The 27,222-nt window shown below is 36.2% G+C and overlaps 1 protein-coding gene across 20 annotated transcripts in view; it reads left to right on the top strand.

Annotated features, from left to right (window-relative positions):
- UBR5 (ubiquitin protein ligase E3 component n-recognin 5) overlaps nucleotides 1–27,222 on the top strand; it is an 83,411-nt gene that overhangs the window by 32,464 nt on the left and 23,725 nt on the right. For 9 of the 20 annotated variants that reach the window (XM_040548656.1, XM_040548667.1, XM_040548672.1 and 6 more), the window contains 20 exons: nucleotides 1,692–1,903; nucleotides 5,953–6,069; nucleotides 6,152–6,262; nucleotides 7,050–7,204; nucleotides 9,153–9,270; nucleotides 10,109–10,293; nucleotides 10,682–10,791; nucleotides 12,393–12,505; nucleotides 16,010–16,153; nucleotides 16,243–16,354; nucleotides 16,562–16,716; nucleotides 17,548–17,745; nucleotides 18,820–19,030; nucleotides 19,656–19,700; nucleotides 22,976–23,102; nucleotides 24,426–24,577; nucleotides 24,967–25,062; nucleotides 25,473–25,596; nucleotides 25,905–26,002; nucleotides 26,829–26,977. In XM_040548656.1, coding sequence (XP_040404590.1) covers nucleotides 1,692–1,903; nucleotides 5,953–6,069; nucleotides 6,152–6,262; nucleotides 7,050–7,204; nucleotides 9,153–9,270; nucleotides 10,109–10,293; nucleotides 10,682–10,791; nucleotides 12,393–12,505; nucleotides 16,010–16,153; nucleotides 16,243–16,354; nucleotides 16,562–16,716; nucleotides 17,548–17,745; nucleotides 18,820–19,030; nucleotides 19,656–19,700; nucleotides 22,976–23,102; nucleotides 24,426–24,577; nucleotides 24,967–25,062; nucleotides 25,473–25,596; nucleotides 25,905–26,002; nucleotides 26,829–26,977 — 2,732 coding nt within the window. The remainder of the gene's footprint in view (nucleotides 1–1,691; nucleotides 1,904–5,952; nucleotides 6,070–6,151; nucleotides 6,263–7,049; nucleotides 7,205–9,152; nucleotides 9,271–10,108; nucleotides 10,294–10,681; nucleotides 10,792–12,392; nucleotides 12,506–16,009; nucleotides 16,154–16,242; nucleotides 16,355–16,561; nucleotides 16,717–17,547; nucleotides 17,746–18,819; nucleotides 19,031–19,655; nucleotides 19,701–22,975; nucleotides 23,103–24,425; nucleotides 24,578–24,966; nucleotides 25,063–25,472; nucleotides 25,597–25,904; nucleotides 26,003–26,828; nucleotides 26,978–27,222) is intronic. The other 11 variants (XM_040548674.1, XM_040548665.1, XM_040548664.1 and 8 more) reach the window with 6 other exon arrangements.

The raw sequence follows: 27,222 nt of genomic DNA, 5'->3' as shown, positions 1-27,222 counted from the left end.
GTGTAGTGTAAATGCCTACTAATACATATAATGCATTACAAATATTTAATTAGGCTCAAAATCAGTAGTGATTGTTGACATGCAGCATTCTTCATCTGTTTTTTTCTTGGTTCAGATTACTCTTAATACACTGTTCTTCACATTTCCTTAAGTATTACATGACGGAGGTTATATTTATGGAATGAGGAGAAATGTGTTTAAATACCAAGGAAGGGAGAAGAAATTAAATTTGATTTTTTTCAGCTTGATTTTTTGAAGCATTTTTATTGCCGATTAGAGAGAACTATTGGCAGTTGATATCAAGACCATGAGTTGATATCAAGACCTTGTTGAAGTGTTCTTGGTTTTGTTTTGTAAAGCATATTACACGTAAAAGATTTAGAACAGAATGTGCAGCAACTTCCTAGCTTTTTGAAGCTATTTTGCAAATACCTAGTGTATTTCAAAACTGTTAATCCAACCTCTGCTGTGATTTTTTTTTTGTTGTTTAGTATAGTGTTGTTGCCTTTCATGAATCTGTTCTAGTATATTAATTGCTGAACATGTAAGTTCCTGTCACAAAACTATTAGTCGGGGTCAGTGTGGTGATTGCTAGAAGATAAGTACAGTAATTTATGAAGTATATCTGTAAGACAAGCTGTTATGTTTGGCTTATGTAAAAACTTTGCCAATTTTCTAATACAGCAAAAGACCCAAGACTTGGTGTAATTTATTGAAACTGGTAGAGTAATGTGGTCATCTCATACATGTAATTTCAGTTGACTTTTGTGAGCATAAGTGAAATACTTAATAGGTTAAATGCATTATGTGCATGTACAAATATTCAGCATCTGACATAACTCCTTCTAAATTCCTCCTTTTTTTTCCTTTCCTAAGGTTATTCTATATAAGACGTTACCACGAATTTTATAATCCTTATTTTCCATGCATAGTTGACTCTTGGAAAGTTAGTTTGATTACCTGATTTAAAAAATTTATCTGCATGAGCGAACTGCAGAGTACTGGCTTTAGACAGTTTGTAGGCCAATTGGAGGGGAAGCATTTTGGTAAGGAACATTTTCCTACAAGGATCCTTTTTAAAAACTTGTCTGACTCTTGCAAAGTTTTCATTTGATCTACTCAAAACAGATGCACTTTAATTTATTAAATCCAGTCCTACAGGATACCGCTTTAAACACAAGGGGTTGGATTATCAAACTTGTGTACAAGAGCTTTTTTAATGCTTGCTTTCTTTAACTTTTTCAAACTACTGTTTTTTTTGGGAAAATTATTATGAAACTCTCTAATAAATACTCTTTTTTGGTTTGCATAAATATCTAACAGATGGTATAGACCTAGATTTTTTGTTACTTCATCGATTAAAAACAGTACTACAAAACTCTGTATTTTGTACTGTAAAACATTAAATCGCTATGTTTACTGTATTTGGCCTCTTATGATGCAAGTGAAAATGCTGTAGCATTTTTGATGATGCACAAAATCATTTCTTTATTTCTAACTTACTATTTTTATATTTAGTAATTCTAAAGTACATGTGCTTGAAAGGGTTAATATTTTGAATGTTGCATGTCAGGACTTTTTTATTTTTAATCTTTGTGAGTAGATTTAACTGCTGTTAGTTGCATCCTGAAGGGTCTTTACTAGAGAGTGGCTTACTTTTATCCCACTGGTGTGACCCAATTGCATACCAGTTCTCCTTCTTCCCTTAGAGAGAGACTCTGAGCTGTTGCGTGAACGTGAGTCCGTTTTACGTTTGCGTGAACGAAGGTGGCTTGATGGAGCCTCATTTGATAATGAAAGAGGCTCTACAAGTAAGGAAGGGGAACCAAACCTGGACAAGAAGAATACACCTGTTCAAAGTCCTGTTTCTCTAGGAGAAGACTTGCAGTGGTGGCCGGATAAGGTACTGAATTTTTTTGCCTATTTTATTTGCATGCTGTGCAATAAATCTGTTGTTGTTTTGTTTTTCCAATTAAATGCTGTTTCCTTGTTGAATAGCTCATCTTAGTTTGTGAGAGATAATATAATAAAGCATATTTGTTAACACACTTATGAAAATTGTAACTAAGTATTTACAGCCTCATAGTTAAGACATTAATAACAGAAGCATTAATTTTGTTTTCCACATGTTTTGAATACACAGTTATACTTAAGTTTTTTTCTTTTCATACGTAGGTGTTCAAAGAATTTAATTGGCAAAAGGAAACTCGTAAAACAGTTTATTCAATTTATTACTTTATTTTCCTGTCTCTATTTTTTTCCTTTCAGACTCAATATAGATAGAGAGCTTGAAGAGGGAGGTGAATTTAGAAGCTTATTTCTGCTTACAGCAGCTCACTTTTAATCCCTGTCATCTTTTTTCTGGCATTCAAACTGAGAAATGTAGATACCTTAAAAAAGAATGTTTATCGAATAGTTCTTCTCCCAATCAGACCTTGTGTGTCTAAGGTGTGATTTTATTTTAGTTTTTTAATTGGCCGGTAAGTTTGAGCTTCTTTGCCAGTGAAAACTGACAGCCTTTGTCCCTCTTGCTTTGTCATGATGGTAGAATGAGAATGCCATCTAGCTTGGGTAGAGAGAGATATCTGTTTTTTTTAGCATAAGAGTAAATTTAGTCTACATTTGGAATACTAAATTAGCTTTTTTTTATCTCCACTGCTGTGTTTTGATAGTGTTACTATCACCGTTATTACTGTTTTGTTTTTCACTACTTCACTACTGTTCAATATTTTAGCAGTAATAACTTACTGAATTAGGTGTTAGGTTTTTTGTTTCCGCACCCTGATGTTGTTTTTCGCTTATTTGTAAACTCAGCAGATTATGCTGTAGGATAATTATTGCAGTCTTTTATTGGACATCTTTTATGGAATTAACTTGATACGATGTCTAATTGCATGCTTGCTCAGTTTAGATATACTGGCATTCTTTCCACAAGACATCTTTGCATATGCACTCCTGTAAAGCCTAACTTCCAGTCGAATGCAGGTGTCTTACTAGAAGGAAGGGCCTTTCATCTTTATGTAAAAGTAGTTATACTTTTTATTCTATCCCTCAGTTGAACGTTCATAACAAATTGTTCTACGTCTTTCTTGCTGTAGCCCCACTTTTAAGTTTTGTTGGGGGTATGGTCCGAAAGAAATTCTTCAAAGTAAATCATGAGGGAGATGATATAGCTGAATTGCCAGCTCAGATGTTTCTTCCATTTTGAGAATTGGAGAGGAGATCTTAAGATGTCAATGGAAGTTGGAAGTTAAGAGTAAGTTGGGGAGAGATTTGAGTACATAAAGATTTGCTACAAAATAGCTAGTCTTGTTTGCAAGATTTTTTCCTTCATTTTTCATTACTTTCACGTTTAGCATGTGAAATGTAGTAATCCATGATGAGGATGGTAAACTTCGGTTTATGGGAGGTAGAGTACCAACCTGAAAGGGATGGACGAAACTCTTGGAGAGCTGCTGGTGTTCCCAACATTATCGACTTCACGCATATCTGACACTAATGATGTGAAGCATTGCATACAGAGTTTTTTTGCACCACATAATCACATAATCAATTGCACCACATAATCAATTCCAAGAATTCAACTCAATAAATTAGTTCTTCTAATAGCTCAAGTCTCACTGGACTATACAATTAGTAGTCTGTGCCTCTTACCAGTTGAACATATTGTGACATACCTGGCAGAGCCAATCTGTAGTATGACGAGTACAGCTGTTTTTCCTTCCTAGACTGTAGTTAGGTGCAAACTGCGCTTTATTTAGTTTGTTCAAAGTAGGTATATTCTGTTCAGCTATTGACATGCAGAGATTTTTGTCAGCAATCTGAATCATCTTCAGGCTATGTAATTCCTCTGGTCTGAACTCAGAGTTAAGCACATGAGACTCAAATTGCAGAACTAAAGCTGTCATGTCATTTGTGCATCTTTGCACTGTTAGTCTTTTGAGTGGTGTTACAGAGGTGTATGTAGCCGTGCTCCTGATTTATATGTCACAACTGCTAATATTTTGATCGGAAAGAAAATTTGTGGATGATGGGTCTCTTCTGAGCTGAATTAGCGGTATAAAACTGTCTATAAAAAGTTATAAAACTGACAATATAAAAAGTCACAATGATACTGTCTTGGAGCAAAAATTAATTGGTTTCCATAATTTGAGGAATTAGGACAGATGACTTTTAAAGATTCCTTTAATGAGATGCAACTATTTCATCAGCATAAAGTACAGTAGGTTCTTTTTCAGAATATGAAATATGTGATAGCAATTGTTAATCATGACTCAGATTAGCATTTATGCTGCTTCTGTGCTGTGCTGGGAGATGCCCTCCAGAGCAATAAAATTCTCTTACAGCTTAACTAATTTTAGGTTCTTTTGTCGTGGTATGAAAGAGAATTGCTTGTGATTTCTTCTTTCTGCTGCATTTTCTCTTCCTCCCCAAAATATTGTTGAGCACTTTGAACTGTTGGTAAGAAACATACTAAATCCTGTGTTATTCTTACCTTTTGAAATGTGCGCTTCTATGCATGAAAATTGTTTTTTTCATGTTTGAATCCAGATTAATGAAACTAAAATTGTTTGTTTCCACTAGTAAACTTCTGAAGCTGAAAGAAAAGCCTCTTAATTTAGGGGAAGGGTAAATGTACTGGATGGTGGGCTTTTTTTTTTTTTAACAGTCTGACACGAGTTCAGTTTCCCATCAGATGGCTGAAAGGCTTACATGTGGTATCTTCTAATCCAAGAGAGGCAATTAAATACGCTGATATGGAAGATACTATTACAGAGAACATTAGTTATCGTGCACCTGTCTTTCAGATTTGAAGCTCCAGAAGACAATTTTATAGCATTTGATTTTACACCAGCTACTTCAATTTTTTAAAAGCTGTATTTTCCCTGAAGTGGAAGGGAATGTTTAGTTTCTACTGGTAAAGAAGTTGAGAAAGAACATGGTTGTCCTGTGGGTGCAATGGCTGAGGAGTGGTAAATGCCCGTACAAATGTTTCTCAGTAAGCAGAAGTAAATATTTTGTGAAGTTACCAAGTTTGCGGGTCTGTAGTCTGAGATTCCTTTCAATGCAAGGGGAAAGAGGAGCTTGGAAAAGAAACGGTTGTAACTGCTGAGTATTTGATGCCACGTTGGTATGCAACCAAATCTGAGAGAAAAAAGGGCCTGTGAGATCCAGGTAGTGTACAGAATAAAGCAGTTAAGCTAAGTGAAATGTGGTATTTCTACTGCTCAGTACGAGATGTGTTAAAATGTTAGGAAGAAGAGAAGGAGAGGAAAAAAAAAATGAAAGTAGTCCATAATTAGAAGCTTGTCTGGTGTGCTAGGTCTTAATGATGTATTAAAGTGACATCTAGCACACTGATTTTTTTTAATTTGGTTGTGTTTGCAGTTGTCTGTTTCCCTTCGGTAGTGGAAGAGGGAAATTGTTTAATCGATGAGGTAGAGAACTTGAAAATTTAATGTCTTATTTAGTTGGAAGATATTTTATGAGTTTACTTTGGATTGGAATAATGGAATTATATTGCTTATAGTTCATTTAAAAAAAAAAAACACAACACAATTTTAGAAACTTTTTAAATGTTGGAAGTTGAGATCTTCCCAAGTGTGTGAGCAGTGTGTTGTTCTTAAAATATTGTGGAAGCTCTTAATAAACCATCAGAGTTAATTGCAATGTATATTTTATTTCTCAGCTGCAGGAAAATGCTATCTGAGCACTCACTTTTTCCTCCCTCACCCTATCAGCAGCAATACTGCTTTTTTTTTTGTTTGAGGGAATGCTGAGCTTCAGACAAGCTGGAATACATTTTTCTTTTCAGGTTCTGTATACATTGGAACTGTGGAGAAAACAGTTACAAGAGTTTTGTTATTTTTTAACTTATATCTGTTACATTAAAATCTTGATATGCAGGTTATATAATTTTACTTTTTAGACCTCATATGTCTGTATTTACAGGATGGAACAAAGTTTATTTCTATTGGAGCCCTGTATTCTGAGCTTGTGGCAGTTAGCAGTAAAGGAGAACTCTATCAGTGGAAGTGGAGTGAATCAGAGCCTTACAGAAATGCACAGGTACTGTACATCTTTAAATCCTGCCTTTGGAATGTTTTACATGCTTTGAATATCTAAAATATTTTTTTTATTGTTTCCAAAGAATCCTTCACTACATCATCCACGAGCCATGTTCTTGGGATTAACCAATGAAAAGATAGTGCTCCTGTCTGCAAATAGTATTAGAGCAACTGTTGCTACTGAAAATAACAAGGTATGAGATGAGTGCCTGTTGCCGAATTTGACAAGCTGTTTTTTCCACTTACTGGCAGTGTGTAGTAGAGAAGTTAATCCTTTAGCTTCAGTAGAAAGTAAAGTTAGTTTAGTAGTAGTAAAGTTTAGCTCTGTAGAAAGTATTTCACTTGTTAATTCAGCTTTTTTGAAAAAAAGAATTCAGCTGATATTTTGTAAAAATGTAAAAAGTAAAAACAAAGTCAAAAGCAACAAAACCAAAACCCCAACGAAATGACCAAAACCACTTGGATCTGGTAGATTTACAGTTGAAAATGGCTATCTGAAGCATGTCTGTTTTTGTCTAGTTATTGGAAATGCTTGACTTTTTGCTGTTATAGTTAAAGCCAATATGGGTTTTGGAACAGAGATGCTTGTTAATGTAATTCCTGGAAAAACGAAGGGCATTGAAGCTTTCAGTACTGTAAATTAATTTACCTAAACTTATTTTTATGCCCACTTTAGAGTGAACTTGATACTGTGAAGTATTGTTGGTAAAGCATATGCACTTGTTTTATTTTGTGACGCATACCTGCATTTTTGTCACTTTTTTGTTTGGTACTGGAAATAGAGGGGAAAAAAAAAAAAATCCTGCGAAGCTCCTCTTTAGGGAAGTAAACGGTGCTGGTGGATAACATCCCAAATGGGATCATTGCTACTTTTTTTTGGTCATTTCAAAACCAGTAAATACAACATTATTGGTGCAAATCTCTCTTCTTCCTTTTTTTTTCCCTTTGTGTTCTCTGTTCCTTTTTTCCCTTTTCCCGTAGGTTGCTACCTGGGTGGATGAAACTTTAAGCTCAGTAGCTTCCAAATTAGAACACACCGCACAGACATACTCAGAGCTTCAGGGAGAACGGATTGTTTCCTTACATTGTTGTGCTCTTTATACATGCGCTCAATTAGAGAACAACTTGTACTGGTGGTAAGTAAATACTGTGTTTATGTATATCAATGTAAATCCATCGACAATCTTCATGTCCTTGGTTCTTAAAGTCTTTGCAAAACTGCTTGACCACAATTCTGGGTTCTGAAACTCTGTGCTTGAGCTTAAATTTTCCTTCATGCTTAAAGCTTTTCAACCCAGTTATAAAATCTTTAAGGGAATAAGGTTATTCTTTTAGGAGACATATGTAAATGCTTTAGTATTCAGATACATCAGTACTGCACAGTGTAACAGAATAATCTTCTTTATGCCTTTCAGGCATTTTTCAGATTATAAATGTGGAACAGACTTACCAGATACGAAGTCCACATTCTCCTGTCAGGTTCTGTTAGAAATTGTGGTCTGTTAGTTTGTGTTCCGAATCCTAAAGAACAGAAAAATAATACTGGATGCTCCCTCTGGAGCTTGTTGCTGAAATTATCTAACTCATAAACATTGCAAAATATAAAATGTTGAAGTATTCTAACAATTAAAAGATTTATGTTCAATAAATCCCTCAAAAATAACACTTGAAGTTAATCTAATTTGAGAGAATTTATTGAATATTACTACTGTGTTGTCAGGATGCACTACTCTTGTCAGTGTGTCAGGAGTCACACATAGCATTACATAGCACACACAGCATAGTCCAAAGCTTAAGTAGATTATTGGCATGGATGAGTTAAATAGTTGAAGATGAGTTGGAAACTGGTGCACTGAAAATTGATCCTATGAAATAGCTTTCTTACTAAATTCTGATCACTTTCTTGAAAACATCTAAAGGTCAATTGTAGCTAGGCTTGTAAACTTAAACACAGATATTTTACTCTAACTTCTAGTCCCAAATCTCAACATCAAAGCTCCTCTGGTTCTTGGCCCTTTCCTTATGTATCACTGCTGACACACCTCACTTAGAAGAAATTACCAAGTAAGGAAACTAGTAAGCCATAACGTTGGAGATATTTGGCTGTTGTAAAACCTGATGGTTTTACTGTTTTTAGAATAATTGCTCCAATATGTAAAAAGGCGTATTATTAACATTTACATGTAATCTTTGAAAGCTATTTATTAATCAGCATGTCCTTTTTGGGAGTATTGTCAGTATGTCAGTACTGGTGATTTTCTGTTAATCAGATGTAGACTGAAGCTTGTTACTACTGATGTACTTGGTTACAGTTGGCTCTAATACATTAGACAGGACTTTGGTCCTTGCAATATTAGGAATTGATGTTTTTCATCTTTTACTTAGCATGAAGGTGGTTTCCAAACAAAAGCATCTAAACCTTTAACTCACTGGCTAAAACATGAAATGTCGAAATCCTGTAGCACCAAAATAATAAGCATGCTTAACTGTGTACATAGGTGTAATTTTCAGCTAAACTGAGTGGATCTAGTTACAAAACCAATTGCAGGTTTTTGTTTTTTGGTGTGTTTTTTTTTGCCTTGTAGCTGCTTAAATCTGCCGTAAGAGTCTGAAGTCCATCAGCCATTCCCCTAGAGAGGAGTAGAAGCTTTTAGAATTTAAAAGTAAAAAAAAAGGTTTATCCTCTTCCCCAGTAACTGCAAATTCTGGAAGCTACCACTAGTCATAGGAAAGGCATTGTCAAGTTCAGAGGAAGCAACCCGCAACTTCCAAGTTGTGACTGGAGCATGCTGTCTGAGATAGAGGTCTCAAAACATTTTGGGCTAAAATGAAAGCTATTCGGCAGTAACGTATTTTGTGCACTTTGTCTTCCTCCTTCTCTAATAGATTTTCTGTTTTAGATGAATTTGGAAAGTGATGATGAACAGAGAGAAAAATATCATTTATGCAGTTCTTTGGGAGAAGATGGCACAGAGGCTTGTATATTTAATCGTGACTTCATTAAGCAGAAGGAATAAATTGTTCAAAGCTTTAAACAAAGCATTTCTTTCACAGCCTTTATTAAAAATATGTATTTTTCCACAGGGGTGTAGTTCCTTTCAGCCAAAGGAAGAAAATGCTAGAAAAGGCCAGAGCAAAAAATAAAAAGCCCAAGTCTAGTGCTGGTATCTCCTCCATGCCAAATATAACTGTTGGAACCCAGGCAAGTGTAACAGTCACAGGTGACATTTTTAGTGTTGTACGATGAGCTTACAGCATGTTCTTAAAAAAAATAAAAATCAGGTTCCGTTCCTGTTGTGCACCAAAGTTGTATGGTATTACAATGGTATGTTTTAATTACATGACTGTGAAGTGATGTGTCCTGTTAATGTTATTTTTTTTACTAGTATGGTTATTGCTGCAAACATGGAGGAATGAGCTGTATGCATACAAAGTATTTTGCTTTTAATTTACCCACCGATTTTGTATTTTGTGAAAATGAAATTTCAGTAATATTCTGGCTCTCAATAGAGCATGGAGCTTTGCAGATGTTTTTGTATTTGAGTACCTGCAAGATCAGGGCCTGGGATTGATGTATATATGCAGCGGAATAGGCATTTGGTTTGAAGCCTTTGTCAAAAAGTTTAATAGCTGATACAGAGATGTAGGATTCTTTTTGTGATTAGTGTTAGACTAGCTATGAGAGAAAACAGTTCCTTCCCAGGGAGCACATTTCTTTTGGTTCCCAATCCATTCTAATCAACTCTGGGAGGAGTCTTTGTTTTTGGATGAATCTCTCCTTTTGTAATTGAGCATCTAAATACTGTATATTAAACAGTCGCACTGCTAAAGCTGTTACTTTCAGCTGTGAAATGCACAATAGCCTCTTAAAAAAAAAAGTGCTTAGTACATCATGCTGACTTTCCTCTTCTCACACACTTCTGTAAGGTTTCTTTCCTTTTTTTTTGACTACTACATACGTTACCAAGAAAATGCATGCATATATGGTTTCCCTCAGTATAGCCTACTGTTCTCATAGAAATAAATATTTCTATCTGCAGGTGTGCTTAAGAAATAACCCCCTCTATCATGCTGGAGCTGTTGCTTTTTCAATCAGTGCTGGAATTCCTAAAGTGGGTGTGTTAATGGAATCTGTTTGGAACATGAATGACAGCTGTCGATTTCAGCTTCGGTCACCAGAAAGCTTGAAAAACCTGGAGAAAGCTAGCAAAACGACAGAAGCAAAGTAAGTGTGAGAATGTGAACACACGCAGAGAGAACATGTATTTGATATTCTTTAGAACTGTTGATTGATACAAATTTAAAAGGAGACGTCAGCTTCCAACTACGGGTGTCTGTTTTCTGTAATATTTTATACATCTTCCTTTATGTTATAAAACTTAATCCCAGATTAAGAAGCACAATACTATTCTCAATGTTGGGTGCATACCCTTGAAAGTTAGGATGTTAGTTCCACTGTAGGAAGCTACTTAGCTTCAAAAAAATAAAGAGGAAGTGTTGTGGTTACTTCAGAAGATAGAGAAAATGGCTGGTTTCTTGGACGCAGAGACACTTTGTCCATTGTCATGGAAAAACCCACATTCCTTCATTTTAAATAAAACTTTTTATTTTAGACCTGAAAGCAAACAGGAACCAGTGAAAACCGAGATGGGTCCTCCACCATCCCCAGCTTCCACTTGCAGTGATGCATCTTCAATAGCCAGCAGCGCATCGATGCCATATAGTAAGTAATGTGTAGCTCACGGTGATGTAAAATGTTTGTCTAGGTAAGTTCTCGTAAAAGGCAGTCCTAGAAAGATACTGTATTAATTTCAGAATCTGATTAAAAGTAAAAATCTCTTTCAGTCTTCTGGTGTGAACCACAACATAATGTAAAAGCTTTTATAATAGAATTTAGATAGTGGATTATCAGTGTTAAATTTAAATGTAGTAGTACAAGCAGTGACTACTTGAAGCGAGGTGTATCTAAGCAAATACAACAGTTCTCAGAATCAAAAGTATCTTTCAGGAGGTGATCAACAGGAAGTCTGAAGATAGTTTCTTGTATGTTTAATTGGAATGTGATAGTAAATTTGTTTACAACCCAGAAGTTGAACTCGTTTTGGAAAAATTCCTTTTAAGATTAAGGTGTTCTTACACAGCTTGCCTTGCAGGTGAACTTCAGTGCATAAAGCAGTAGTTGGTCATCTTTATTATACAAAATGCCTAAAAACAGTCATTATTTACTGATCTATGAAGCAGGTGGGAAGTTTTATAGCATATGTTCTACTTTTTAAGTACAACTAAACTTTTGAAGTACAACCTGAAAGGCTGTATTAGAATTTGTCACTGACCTCTTGTGCATCTGTTTTTTTTCCATTTAAACTTACATATTTTTAAAGGTTTAATTACAATACCATCATTTGAAGGAATCTTTTCCTTTCTTCTACTTGTTCACACACTGCAGTTCTAAGAAGGTGTTCACTTAAAGAATTGAGTTGCCTCATTCAGTGACCAAGAATCTTGTAGACCTAGATGTGCAGTACTGACTTACCGAACTAGTAGCAGAGGCGCACGCTACTGATGCCTTCTGTTTGGAAGTTCTTTCACCTGTAATTATTCATTCACTGACTATAACTTTGCGTGGGATTTTGAACTAGAGTTTGAAGTTAAGCCCATTGTTAGAAGTTCTCTACTTCTTCCTTTAATTATGTTGATGGTATCAGTTATACTATAGAAACTTCAGGAGGTAAAGATTCTTATCAGTGCTAATTTAGATACGTTAGGTATTTAAATTTGTTCCCAAGTGGGTTTGAGTTTACTATGGTTACTGTTCAAATGATGTCTTTGCAGAAAATCTTACGGCCTAAATAGCTGTTTTCTGCCTCATTTGCTGCTACTCTAGGTGTTTACCGAAAATCCATAGGTTAGTGGGTAAGCAGACTTGTTGCATGGATGACAGGAAGCACTGTAGCAGGGCTGAATGATGGGTCTTACAGTGTCAGTCTTGTTACCTACAACATAAATACCTGAGCCCTGCCAAAACAATTTCTTATAATTATTTTTGCTTAAGTGTCGTTAAAAATAGTTTTATTTATCTAATAGTCTTTATTAGTGTTAATTTCTTGGGGGGGGATGTAGTGGCATAGTATACTGTTAGGTAGTTCTGATGGTTGTAAATCCAGCTGCTTGTTAATCTCTATTATTAATTTCTAGATTTGAGTTGAACATTGATGCTATTTTTTTGGGAGGGGGACACTTGATGTTTACTAAACAATGCATTTTGATACTGATTAAATATTTCAAGTCTTTTTTCATTAATTACTTCTTTTTTTTTTGTCTCAGAGCGACGACGATCTACTCCTGCCCCGAAAGAGGAGGAGAAAGTGAATGAGGAGCAGTGGTCTCTGAGGGAGGTTGTCTTTGTAGAAGATGTTAAAAATGTTCCTGTTGGCAAGGTTTGTCTAAAATCCATTCTCCTACTATCTTTTTAAAATGATTTTAGATGAGCTAACTGTTAAAGAGTTTTGCAACATTATATATGGTATGCTGATAGTTTTGGGGATGCACCAGAGTTGTGACTAGTTGTATGCTAGTCAGAATGCTGCAGCTGTGTGACTTCTGTTGCATTTTTGTTTATGCATAGCACAATAATACTAATAGACTGTGTTGTGAGGAAAACATGCTACATCTTAAAAATCAAGTCTCTTAAATTGAACCGAAATATTAAGAAACAGATGGGATTTAATCTGAAAGATTATTTCTGGTGACTGGAACAGTAGCCACTACACTTGTTCAGTGAGATAGTGAAGAATTGCATGTGTTGTGACTGACTTTTATGTGCACATCAGCTTCATGTTTGGGTGACTCTGATGGTCGGGCAATCAAAGAACAGGAATGTTTTGATTAGAAATAATGTGCTTCATTTACATAACTATAAAATTATTTGATCCAGCAAATCTGTTTGGTCCCTGTATTTTTTTCTTTCATTTTCTTACTAGTAAACCCTTCAGTATGAGTAAGCAGTAAAGTATTTGGTTTCTACTTTTTGTGTGATGTTAAGAGGGATTAGGTCATCTAGATACTTCTTTGCCGTGCTTATCAGAAATAATGACAATGGGAAGGCCCAGAGATGTTTTCCAGAAAACTAAAACATTGGGTTGCTTTCTACCTGATTCATAGAGGATGTTCTAAAAACAAATACATAATTCCAGCAGAGGAAGTAGCTGTCCAACAGAAGGCAGTTAGATTTGTCATGTTTACTATACTTGCACACTTAATGGATATACTTGTTCTAGAGTGGAAAGTTTGCCTTGAGCAGTATATTTGAAGGGAGGAGGCCCACAATAAACTTTTATTTTCATGTTTAGATCATTTCTGCAAAGGGGAGTATGGAGCAACTTAATCCATTAAAACTGTTGTATTTTTGTAAACGAGGTTTTTAGATATAGTTGAAGTCATTTGAACCCATTGTTTGCCTGTTATACCAGCTTTGGGAAAGCTGTTTAATTCTGTGAACGGTTGTAGGGTGTCTGTGTTTGTGAACTGCATCAAGGGGAAGTACTGTAATAAATAACAGAAGAGTTTGAATTTTAATATTTTCATATTTTCACTGAAATGCTAAAACCAGTAAATGGGTTTTCTTCTCAATATAATTATTGGTTCTGTCTACTCTATAACAGTTGTTTATGACAAAGGTGATTTTTTTTTCTTCCAGTGATGTATATAATCATTCACTTTTCTACTGTTACAGTTTTGTAACACCTAATCTTTGAAGGTTACATAGAATCCAGCAGACAAAATCGCAAACAATTTTGCCTAGTGGTGTCTAGGCTGAGGACGGAGCACAGTACATACCCTGTTACGTGTTCTGCATGTAATTTGGATCAGTTGTGCAATTGTATGAAAAAGACTGGAGGCACCTGAGACTGCAGAAGGGATACTCTTTGCAGTGTTGTCCTGCAGGCTTCCAGAATAGCTAGTGTTGTTCATGATGAAACAGTAAGGTTAGCAATTCAACTTGTTGTGAGTTGAATTCAACAGAAAGGTAACTTGACTTCTGAACAAGAACACACAAATGATTCCTGAATACATACTGAAGTTAAAGACTATAAAAATGTAGTTAAATGGGTTTGGAGCCTCTTAAAACTTCCTGGGGTAAGAAGTACTGCCCTTTTAGAGTCCCAAATATACCTTCATCACAGCATTTTGGTTGCTGAATGACTTTTTAGAAAGTCACGTCCTTGCTATGTTGCTATGGATGGTCTCAGTTTACAAAGCTTTTTGTAGCAGCACTCAGTCATATCAAAAAAAAAATCTACGTGTCAGACTAGAAGTTGTGGTTGAACCATTGTTTGTTTTTGGGGTGGTCCTGTGTGGAGCCAGGTGTTGGGACTCGATGATCCTTGTGGGTGCCTTCCAACTTGAGATATTCTGTGATTCTCTGATCTTTGTCTTTCAAGTCTCAATACAAATCTGTCTTTGTATGCTCTAGGTCAGAGTTAATGTTCACAAATCTTTTGACAAGGTCTGAATTTTCAAAGTTTCTGGTAGTATTCTTAAAGTCTTCATTGGTGCTCTGCTGTTAGACGTAGGAATTCTGCTACTAAAGTAAAATTACAGTATATGGGTATTAAGTGCTCTGGCTATTTGCAATGCTCTTTATTGCAGAAATCTGCTAATACTTTCATATTTGTCAGTGCATCCTTTTCTCTACTGCCCTTGCTAGGCTTACACGTAACTAGAGAAACTGGGAGAAAACAAAGAAATGTGTGGGTTTTTATTGGCTAAAATATCTTGAAAGCACTGAAGATGCTTTTTATCATAGGTCCCCTATGAGGTAGAAAGTTTCTAACAGCTAGGTCTTTGTTTCTTTGTAGGCACTTTCTGCATAGGAAGTATTGAGAAACTGGGACCTAATCAAGACTGTTTGCTTGTATCTAGTTTAATCAAGACTGAGAGCATAATGGAATCTCACTAGTTATCAAAATTAAAACGTTTTCTTTCCCCTTGTCCTCTTCCCTGTTAGCTTTGTTTTCCTTTCGAGAAAATTATGGACTCAACTAGGAAACTCAAAGGGCCTTGATGTTTGGTGATAGCGTAAGATGTCTATATATCGAGGAGAACTATTTGGAAGGTTCTGATTAGAATGCGTTGCAGCAACTCCTTAGAGAGGCTTACAATCTCAGAAATAACTGCAAGTGCAGGGCTGAAAAACTTCATTTCCTTGGGGGGCAGAGAAAGGCACATACACATGAAGTGGTTCTGGATGGACTTGTCTGTGTCCTTTAGTCTTAACTGAGTAGATAACTATCACTGAATATAAGGAATAGATAATAGATCCATAAAACACTTCTTTGTCACTGTGCGCAGTCATCTTGAGGAACGAGCACTAAGAATTCACAACAAAGACTTCAAAAATTCTTAAATGTGGCAAGATAAAAAGCAATTCCATATTTCCTGTATTACAAGAGCTAATAGGCACTTAATAAAGTCAGTGTAGATTTTTTTTAGTTCAGTTGTTAGCTAATGTTTGGAATTTATTGCCGCAAGAATAGTGTTTATTTAAAAAAATGACTGGGCAAATTAGTAAGAGAAGGATCTATCCATGCTTTTAAACCTAAGTCTGTCCTGCTGTTTCCAGTAGGTGGAAAGATATACTTGGGAAATAGCAGTAGGAGTGTCTCCAGTCAGTTATGTTGATTTCTGTTGCAGGTAGGATGCTGAAGTGGCGTGACTTCTGATGTGGTTCAGGATGCCTATGGAGTCATTACGAAATGCAAATTTTTAAGTGTTGGTAACTTTAGCAAAACAACAAAGCTAAAGACCAAGATCTGTAGAATTTTGTCACTGATTGTCAACTTTTTTTTTCCTGACAAAGCTCTGGTTCATTTTGAAGCAAGTTAGCTTCAACAGTGTCTGTCTAAAGCTTTTATTAAAACTGTAATGTTTTCTTCTTGTAGGTGCTAAAAGTGGATGGTGCTTATGTTGCTGTGAAATTTCCAGGCACTTCCAGTAATGCAAACTGTCAAAGCAGTTCTAATTCAGATCCCGATCCTTCCTCTCTTCTCCAAGATTGCAGGCTGCTCAGAATAGATGAACTGCAGGTACGGCTTTGTGAAACACTGAGAAAAGTATTTTGAAATGCCAGTACTGTGTGCTTTATTGTATCTTAAAACTTTATGAATGTTTTTAGGTTGTAAAAACTGGTGGAACTCCAAAAGTTCCTGACTGTTTTCAGAGGACACCTAAAAAGCTCTGTATTCCTGAAAAAACAGAAATTCTAGCAGTAAACGTAGATTCAAAAGGTGAGTAGAACTTAACCCATAAAGATACTCCTTCATATCCTTCACTACCTGTCTCGCTTCCTCATGGAAAACTGACATTCAAACTAACATAAATAGTTAAATAAACAGTGTTGATCTTAGTAAGTCCTTAAAAGCATAGAAGCTTGGCATTTTTACTGATTGCCATTAGTCCAAGGCATTAACATTTTATTCATATATCTTTTGAAGGAGTTCATGCTGTTCTGAAAACTGGGAACTGGGTTCGCTACTGCATATTTGATCTTGCTACAGGAAAGGCTGAACAGGAAAATAATTTCCCTACTAGCAGCATCGCATTCCTGGGTCAGAATGAGAGAAGTGTTGCTATTTTTACAGCTGGACAGGTTTGTGGCTTTGCATCTCAATCATTTAACTCACTGTATTTCACTTCTGTCATCTTTAAATGGAATGGTACTACCATTAATATTTTGGAGGGGTGGGTGGAATAGCAGTCTAACTCACTGAAGCACTATTAATAATCTCATTCAAATTCTACCTTGAATCAAAAGTAAAAAGGGGAAAAAAGCAACTTGATGGAATAGTTCCTGTTAGTGTAAACTGGCTAGCTAGCTATGTTTTGGAAGTGAGACAGATGAAAATCCACTCTTGAGAACAAATGGAAGAGTTGGCAAAAATACGTTTGATAACAAAATGGATATGTTAAGGCTTTGTGCAACTCCCCTTTATTATCCATTCTTAAATATCCTATTTTATCTGATTGTACAGTTGATTACACTGTGCAGGCATCCATGAGGAAGACCTAGAAAAAAAATACCAGTCATTTCAGCGACTTTCATAAACAAAATATACTTTTTTGGGGATAGTTGAAGGATATATTTTTGACAAAGAAATGGAATTTGTTTGTTGGATTTCAATATATTCATCTTTCTTTGGAGTATTTAAGTAATCTAAAAGTTAAGTAATGTATGTTTCGTTATGAATGTTTGTCATGATTTTTTAATAGTATTTGCTATCTCGAGCACATTTCAGGCGTTTGAGAAAGGGAATCTGCTGTCTGATGCTGACCCACTTGTAATTGTAGGAGACAGTAGTGTAAATGAGAACTTGGGGTAAACTCTCGCTGTTGGCAGTTAAGCAGAAATGGACCTTTTGAGAATGGAAATACTTATATAAGTTGTGGAGATTTAATTTTAAAATATTTTCCCCCAATGCAGGAATCTCCCATTATTCTTAGAGATGGAAATGGTACTATCTATCCGATGGCTAAAGACTGCATGGGTGGGATACGAGACCCTGACTGGCTTGACCTTCCACCTATCAGTAGTCTTGGAATGGGTGTTCATTCCCTAACAAATCTTCCTGCTAACTCGACCATCAAAAAGAAAGCTGCCATTATTATTATGGCTGTTGAGGTAATATAGTTTCTATTATATGTGTTTTTTTCTCTTGCTTTTATAAAACTATGTTTGAAGGGGCTTTGCGTTTAGATAACAGCTTGTATTTTTTTGCTACGGAAACTAATTTCAGCAGAAGATTCTCATAAAATCATCAAAGCAAAACCAAATTGATATAGTAAAGTGAAAGACCCATTGGTGGTGCGTGACTTCTGTATCGGGTTTTAACCCTGTTCTTAGGCATAACTTTTAAAGCTCTTGTCGTCATGTGTGTACTGTCAGTGTGAAACTTTGTTTTATGAGTGCAAAGCTTTTCTGAGGGGTCCAGTGACTTTTCTTGTGAATGCAGTACACTTTTCACATTTTTGTACTTTATATTTGGACCATAAACTGTGAAACTATGAGAATCGAAGATTTTTTCACTTGAATTGCATGTAGAGTCCTGTACTCATCTGTGGTGCTGTATGAGTAGTCTGGCTGTGAATTTATCTATCATGCCTGTATAAACCAATCATTGATTTGGTGATTTTCAGTTGGATCTGCTGTGTGCTGTGCTGCCACCAGGAGGTATTGTGTACCTGTTAGATTGATTTCACAGTGGAGTACTTAACCACTGTGGAAAAGCAAGTTATATATGGAGTGAGCCTCCCAGACCTTCAGCAGCTTTTTGTCATTCACTTCTCCGCATGTTTATCACTTCTTTAAAACCAAATATATAAAGCTAGTTAATACAGACCCCTTATTTTTTCAGTCATACCACTTCTGCCAAGTTGGATGAAATTAAAGTAATTTATCTTAAGAACCAAGCTGTGAAGCCAAAGGCATACTTCTGGGAGTCTGATAGCTTCTGCTGCTTAAGCCTGTCTTTTTTTTGTAACTCTTGTGCCTGAATGCATGCTGTTTTGAGTTTTCAATAGTGCTGTAATTGAGATGATGCATATTCTCAGCAGTTCCTGCACTGACTTCCAGAGAATGTCCTAGGTTTAGACCATTCTATTAATTTCAAACATGGAAACCTGGAAGCACCTACCAAACCTGTATGTCTATGGTTTTTGTACTTTCATTTAACTTACTTTATTCTTTTGAGTGCAGAAACAAACTCTAATGCAGCACATTCTGCGATGTGACTATGAGGCTTGCCGACAATACCTGATGAATCTTGAACAAGCAGTTGTCTTGGATCAGAATCCACAAGTGCTGCAGACGTTCCTTGGCCATAGATGTGATGGAAACCGCAATATTCTGCATGCTTGTGTGTCTGTATGCTTTCCAACCAGCAACAAAGAAACAAAAGAGGAAGAGGGTGAGCTCAACAGTGTCATGAAAATAATTGCACAGTAAACTTTTATGCATTTTCCAGAGTACTTGAAACAAAGCCTGCATTCTTCAGATATGAGTATCTTAAAATTTTGCACCTAAAATGTGTCCTAACCTGTCAAAGGTGCTGAGGCAACACTTTTATTACCCTCGTAAAGGTTTATAAGTATTCAGTAGTTGGGAGTACTGAAGTGTTTTTATTGATTGCAAAAGACAAACTTTTTGCATCCCCATATTCATTTTAAATGAAGACAAGTATTTTTTCCTTTTATATTATTAATATCCCCATTATATCACTAGTAAACATGAGAAACAATATATTTTTCAAGTGTTGTAGTGTACGTTAATGACTCCAATTTTACTTGCAGTTGACATGTATTAAGAAATGTGAAAAAGACTTTGTTAATGTTAGTCACTGACACCATATAAAAATGTCTATTAAATATTATTATGTAAAAAGTATGTTAACAGAACAACAAGGTTGCTAAGTCAAGCACTCAAAAAAAAAATAATAAATTAGGAGATCCAGAATTAAGTTTACCCAGGTGCTGTACGTGGGTATGCATTGTGAAATGGTCTTTAATTACACCGTCATGCTATTTTTTCCACAGGACTACCTCATTCAGTGCACAAGATGGACGGTGCTCACCGAATGGGTAGCTATTCAATATTTCTTTTTATCCTCATCATTCAGTGTGTGGCCCCATTCCTTACTTCTGCACACCATACAAACCCTGCACTGAATAATGAATGAACTTCTTTGTGAGATTTTTGTATGGTGCTGTCATTGAATTTTAGTCATTTATAAACCTTATTTGTTCTTCACATCCCTATTTATAAAATGAAGCTAATGGTACAGATTTCTCATCTCTTGAAGGTGGTATAGCTTGAAGTTTTTCTGCATTCAAAGCTATTGACATATTTTTGAGGGTTCTGTTTGAGAAGTCTAGGGCGTAACCCCATTTTTTTGAGTAGGTGTTATTTCATAACACTTTATTCCAGAGCTGGATTTAATAGTAATCTTAGTTGTTCTGTGGATGTTATTTATCTCTGTGAATCAGGCACCTTTTCTGTGTCTAAAAATGAGTAAAATGTATCACTATCATCTATAAAAACTTGTTTAACAAAGTTCTCTGTGTTGGTAGATGTGACTGAAATAGGATCCAGTTCTCCATAGCGATGTCCAGTGGCGTTAAACACAAAACAGACCTTTCCCTTCTCCTTTCCAAGCTGTTACTGCCTTACTGCATGCACCTTTCCAATTTAGCAGCAAACAAGGCACAAACAGCTTGCTCATTGTACAACCCTTCATCTATGGTGTGTCGTCCATCCTGTGCACTGATTGAGGCAGGGGTCTTGTTGAGGAAAAACAAAACAAACAAAACAAACCCCACCACCACCAAAAAACTATCTGTGTAACTGAAGACTTTTACTACAAGCACACAAGGAAGCTGAAATAAGGATGCATGGGCAAACTTAATCTGACTTTTCCTAATTTGAGTGCTTGTCTTTGCAACCTTGACATTCTTTCAGTAACTTCATTTGGATGTAATTTAACTTTCTGAAATCTGAAAAGTGTGAACCTGATGGACTTTAACACCCCTCTGCCTCTCTCTTTCTCTTCACAAATGTTGTTTTAAAAAAGGGATTCATGTCTTCATATTCAAATCCCATTCACCTTCCACTGTACCTGCTAGAGTTTGGTACTAGGACAAGCCTATTTTCTGTGTATCATCTGGAGGGCAGTGCTGACTAATGTAGTCTGTAAGTTATACAGCCATTTGTTAAACTGTAAAGAAGATTGATTTAGGACTAAAGGCTTCAATTCCAGGCTCTAGGTGTGGTGTTCCTTAAGTTGCAGAAAATGCTGCCCTTTCCCAGCTGGCGCCTGCCTGAGATCTTCCTCATTAACTGCCAGAAGGGGAATAGAAAAGGCAGGGATGAGCTTTCTGTGTTCTCGGATCCTATGCCTAGTTCCCCCATAGTTTCTGCAGTGTAAGATAAAGGAATTGCAGAAAGAGTGGACCTGGACCTGGAAGGCTACTCTGTTACTCTGTTTTTTGATATCACCTCAGTCGAGCTAGCAGAAGGAATCTTACGTCCAAAGAAGGTGGAATTGTTAAAGATTTATGATACTAAACTTCAGATTACTGTAATGAAAACATATAAATTGAGGTGTTTTTTCCTAGAAAACTATGGCAGATTTCATAAAGCATCAAAGCAGCTAATTATCTGTAGAGCCAGGGCATTTACAATTGATGGATTTCCAAAAATGAATGCTAACTTTAAGTGGAACAGCTAAAGTTCAGTTAGTTTACTGCAGGACAGTAAAACTGCAGGATAGGTGAAATCTCTCTCTTGAAGAGAATTTGCATTGCTTGAGGGATCACTCTTGAGAGCTGCTGTGTGAGGAGGCCAGAAGTACTGCGTGATGCGTCATGAAGTAAGAAGTGGTTTCCAGATCTGGTGCGTCTTGGAAAGGAGTATGGCACAAATGGCAGTTCACTTCCAACTACAGGTCAACGAGTATAGAACCAGGGGCACAAGTGTAGGAGTGTGTCAAGCACTCGATCGTTGTCTGCTGTGGATAGTTAATGACTCTTGTCTGTAAGCTGTGGATAGTTAATGACTCTTACCTGTAAGAAACCTGCATGTACTTGAGAACAAGCAAACCCCAAATCTTTTGCTACTCATCACTACCTGAAGTAGCAGATCTGAAGAATAAAGGTACTATAAAAGCTGACAAACACTCTCAAATTACCTTATTCTATCAATTCAAAATGTAGAGTATTAGTAGGTAATGGTCTTGTGAAAAAGAATTGGGATTATCCAGGTCTTAATACTGTCAGCAGAGAACAGAAGTGTAGAGGATGGCGAGTGTCAGTTTGCAAAGCCTTTAATTGGGAAGTGAGCAGTAGCTGTAGCAACTTTGAAACATGTTCTGAAAGAATGATCATATTCACTTTGAAGAGGGAAAAAAAAATACTCAGAAATGAAACTTTTCCTTCTATTTTTTAACAAAAACTGTTGTTCAGTCTGAATTGAAAATAGCTCATCTCCTGGCCTGTGTCATGCTGAATGTAGCTTCTCTTTCAATTCTTTCGGTATCTATTGCTAGAGTGATTCATAACTTGCTGTGCAGTGGCTGTTATTTCTGCCAGTAGCCTAAAGAAGCAGTGGGTGTTACTGTATGCAAGCCTTGCACAGTTGACTTCTACTGCTCTGTATTTATTTTGCAGATAAATCTAAATTAGGCCTTTGGTTCAAGTGGCTGCTTCAAGTTGTGCTCTGTACAACTAGGCAATTTTTTTATGTTCTATACAGCACTTGGCACAGCTTAGTCCTGCTTATGACTAGGACTTTTATGTGTTGTGGTACCTAGGCTTTTGGATGTGAGAAGCAATGCTTCTTTATTTTTAATTTAAACTGATTGTGCTACCATATCATACTCTTACCACAGTTTTCCTAAGCATGCTCGTAAGTAGTGTGTGTATCTTACAGACCCACAACTCTGCATTGTTGTTCACAGCTGTTAATTGTGAAGTGTGTGGTGTTTTTTTTTGTTGTTCTGTTTTTTTTTGTCATTACTTTTGAAGCCTTTACTTACCAAATGTCTAGAGTCAACTATGTGGTAGATCCTTGTCTCTTCATGACACTGAAAGCTTGTTCTGGAACATGGGTGCCTTAAGTTTCCTTCTTTTGCTTTCTTCCCTTTTAGAAATCAAACCCAGTCAAAATTATGATTAATACTTGTCCAAAATAAAAGAATAATGAAAAATCCTACTTGAGACTATTGTTGCCCTCTAAATCTTAAATAAACAAATGCAGGGAATGTTTTACGATCAGTGGCATTTCATGCCTTATACTCCTTCCTTATAATTTCCCAAGTAAAATTTTTACACTAACGTTTCTCTGATTTATTTTTTTTCAGAAGCAGAGCGCTCTGAAAGGAATACATTTGCTGAAAGGCTCTCTGCTGTGGAAGCTATTGCAAATGCAATCTCAGTTGTTTCAAGTAACGGCCCAGGAAGTCGGGCAGGATCATCAAGCAGCAGAAGGTAATGTTTTCTTGTTTTCTATATGTTAATTTTGGTATTAATTACCAATCTCTTTTAATTCTTTCTTTCAGTCTAGTTTAAGAATAGTTTCTATTGCTAGTGTGAAGTCAGATTTCACTTCTTCAAGGAGAAAAAGATGGAGCTCTAGTCCTGTACCCCCAACCCTCTCAGCTGATGGTGGGATGTTTCTAAACTGATTCTCTTTTCTGGGGTTGCGGCATTAACTCCTCAGTAGTAAAGTGGAAATATTTCTCCTTAGGAGAAAAGGATAAGCTCTAGTGTTCTTCATAAAGGTGAATTAAATATCTTGGAAGGGAAGTACTCTAGTTGTGCCCAAGTTCTTTCTCTTATGAGAATTTCTGAGGAAGGTGGTCACTTAGGCAGATAAATAGAAAAATAGAATTTCCTAGTATGTCTAATTTCACTGAAGTTCTTCCTCTTTCCATCATGGTAACTGAGTGGTGATCATGTCAAGAGAACCAAAAGGTGTCTGTATTGAGTTCTAGTCAGTTCAGAGCACTCCAGATGAGGGCATAGTTTTTTGTTTTTTTTTTTTTTTAACTTAGTGCTGTAGTCAGAGCATTTGATGTAAAATTATGTCTTTATCCTTCCCAAGCTGCAGTCCTTATCGCTGTGATAATTTTGATATGGGAGGTGAGGACTGAAGCTTCCCTCCTGTGTTCTACAGAAGACTTAGCTGGTTAAAAGGATGTGCATTAAAAAAAAAAAGTACCTCTTCGTATCACACTAAATACTTTGGCTATACATTATTCCCATCACTTCTTCCTCTTGTAAGATGATATGGAATTTCTTAAAATTGTTTGACTATCGTCAGTAAAACAGTACTTTGTTGAAAAATTTTAAATTAAATGCTACCTTAAAAATAATTTTAAGCCCTTTTTTCAATTCCTTCATGAACTTGTTTTTTGAAGTTAGATTTAAAAAGCATCAACAGGAGCAAACGCCAGGGTCCTGGCAACAAGCTTGGGGCAAAAGGAATTTCAAATAGTGGTGATAATGCCTGTCACCTGCTCTACCCTGCAGCAGGCAGTGCTGAGGGAGAAAAAGTGAACGTGTTCTGGGCTCAAACCCATCTCGATTAGTCGATGACTGCCTCTTCTTCCATGGCTGGTATATCCTGTTATAACAAAATGGAACACAGGAATGAAAAATACCTCTTTGCTTGTTCTACACAATGATGAAGAAAAATGTAAATAAGAAGTTTGGTTTCGTTTTTCAGTTTGAAAGTCAGCTTTAAGATGTTCTAATGATAAATGAAAATGAGTTTGTATTTTTACCTTTTTATTTTATTTTTTTATTCAGTTTGAGACTAAGGGAGATGATGAGAAGATCCTTGAGAGCTGCTGGATTGGGCAGACATGAAGCTGGTGCTTCATCAAGTGATCACCAGGACCCAGTTTCTCCACCAATAGCTCCTCCCAGCTGGGTTCCCGATCCTCCTGCAATGGATCCGGGTAAGTCTGCTGTTGTATCAAATTAGACTGTAAAATAAGAGATTTAATGAAGGAACCAATGACTTTAAGGTAAATTGCTTAGACTTGACTGTGAGACTGAAACATTTAATGTCATTGAGATAGCAAGGCATGCTTTAAGACTTTACTGAAGGCTTAAAAGCTCTTCTTTTAATCCCGTATGTGTCTTTCTTATGCTGGCGTCAAACTTCCGTGAAGTGTGCTTTATACTGTTGGCTCCATTGATGCTAGCCTGGGAATGTGGCCGTTTGTAGGAAAGAGTACCCATTAAATAGAGAGAGCTTGCAGTGTGTTAGACGCTGCAGAAAGAGCATGTTGTTAGGGATGTCTTTATATATTGATATACATCCTGCTGTTCTGTTTACTGAAAGATGGTGACATTGATTTTATCCTGGCCCCCGCTGTGGGATCTCTTACCACAGCAGCGACTGGCACCGGCCAAGGACCGAGCACCTCCACGATACCAGGTGAGGAACTGCTGCTTATCTGATTATGCTTTAGAAGCAAAATGATCTGAAAAGACATCTTTGCTTGCACAGACTTTCTACATATGCAAACACTTCTAACCAAATGAAGATTGGATTGAAGCAGAATTTCACGAGTGCACAGAGTACCTGAAATTTTATGTAAAAATTATTTTTACCTGAAGAATGAGAAACATAAAAATTTGGTGATCAGTATGAAATTGGGCTTACTGTCTGTATCTCAGAACGTAATTTGGAACTGAAATTTACAGTATTTCAATGAAATGTTGCTGCAGCTAACAAACTGACGACTGACGAATCACTGAAGTGAAACATTGAATTATTTGTTTTTAATAGGTAGTCATTTTTTTGAGGGAAGACTGTTTCTCTGCATTTTCATTTTCTCATTATAGGGCCTTCTACTGAACCATCTGTAGTGGAATCAAAAGATCGGAAGGCAAATGCTCATTTCATACTGAAATTGCTATGTGATAGTGTTGTTTTACAACCTTATCTTCGAGAATTGCTGTCAGCCAAGTAAGAGTTTTCAAACGAATTTTCATTATTCTTTTTAATGTTACATAACACAGTTTATTGTATAGAGACCTTTTTAAAAAGTTTAATTTAGAGTCACATTAGCTAAAATGGAGAATGTTAGAAAGTTGGCGGCTTTTGTATCATGTACAGAAGTAAAATGAGTAAAAGTGCTTAACCACTCCCTGGTATTTCTATTTGCACAAGGGTAGCAGTGTTAAGTTTTTGTATGCTTCCTACCTTTCCTGTTGGAAAAAAAAAAATAAACATAAAAGGTCAGTGTTTTGACTTTTCTTTTTCTTCCCCACTAGGGATGCAAGAGGCATGACACCATTTATGTCAGCAGTTAGTGGCCGGGCATATCCTGCTGCAATTACAATTCTAGAAACTGCACAAAAAATTGCTAAAGGTACATCAGTTTCACTAATTATTAGTGTGTTGTTTATTTCTAAAATTTGGTATTAGCATATGTTCAGATTCATTACAGTACTTCTTTGTATGCAGTAGTACATGGGTTTGAGCAACAGGTGTTGGTGATAAACATGTCTTTACAAAATAGTAAAGTATACTGCTGCATGTTTTGGAAATCTGTTATGGAGTGTCACCCTTATTTGTAGTGTATGTATTATGATAGATTTATATGAATATTACTGCTTTTGTGCTTTACAATCATTATTGATTTAAGGTTCCACTTCTCAGTGGTACACAGGTATCACAGTGAATTTATGTCTTTGAACTGGGGGGAAAAAGATCAGTAGGCCAAACTAGATGTTACTAAAGTGACTTTTATGCCAACACATACTTTGTGACTCTTTCAACATTGGTGTTTATTTAAGTATTTAATTGATCATATGTGAAGCTGAACTTAAGGAGAAACTTAAGCAGATCAGATTTTGTCACACAACCATTCTATAGGACTGAGTGTATTCCTCATAAGAATATTGCTCAAATTATTTTTTTTAATCCTTCAAAATGGTGATTCATTGAATTAATCAGAATGCAAGTGAATTTAAAACTGGAGGAAGATTGTTCAAGGTTATTTTTCAGTCAGGAGCTGGCAGCAGCTTCTGTAACAATTACCTGTGATGTGACATACAAGGTTTGCAAAAAAAAAAAGTGAAGGAGACTTCATTGAAACTTACTCTGTGATTCTTCTGTCAAGTATGGATTTTGTTGGTTGTTTCTGTGGTGTTTCTTTTTTCTTTTTAAACGCTGCCATTCTTTTCTTCTTTTAGCTGAAGCAACTTCAAGTGAAAAAGAAGATGATGTGTTTATGGGAATGGTTTGTCCTTCCGGTACAAATCCAGATGACTCTCCCTTGTATGTTTTATGTTGTAATGATACATGCAGTTTTACCTGGACTGGTGCAGAACATATTAACCAAGTAAGGCTTTTTTCCTTTTTAAGTAATATTTTTCAACCATGTATTATGTTAGTCTAGTGATCTAATTTTTGAGTCATTGAAGTAGTTTTAATTTTTGTAACTTGTCTACTATTGTCACTGCTCCTTACTCTCAAGGCGGGCAGTGTTGGTCAGAATATTGCTGTTAATGGGTGTGGTTTTCACCTCACTAACTTTGGCAAATTTTTTGATGGAAATAGCTCTTTGAAAGCAGTGAATATTAAAAT

The sequence above is a fragment of the Cygnus olor genome, chromosome 2 (genome assembly GCF_009769625.2).
Source record: "Cygnus olor isolate bCygOlo1 chromosome 2, bCygOlo1.pri.v2, whole genome shotgun sequence".
Classification (NCBI taxonomy): domain Eukaryota; kingdom Metazoa; phylum Chordata; class Aves; order Anseriformes; family Anatidae; genus Cygnus; species Cygnus olor.
Note: the sequence above shows the minus strand (reverse complement) of the source record. Positions and strands in the feature narration are given on the sequence as shown.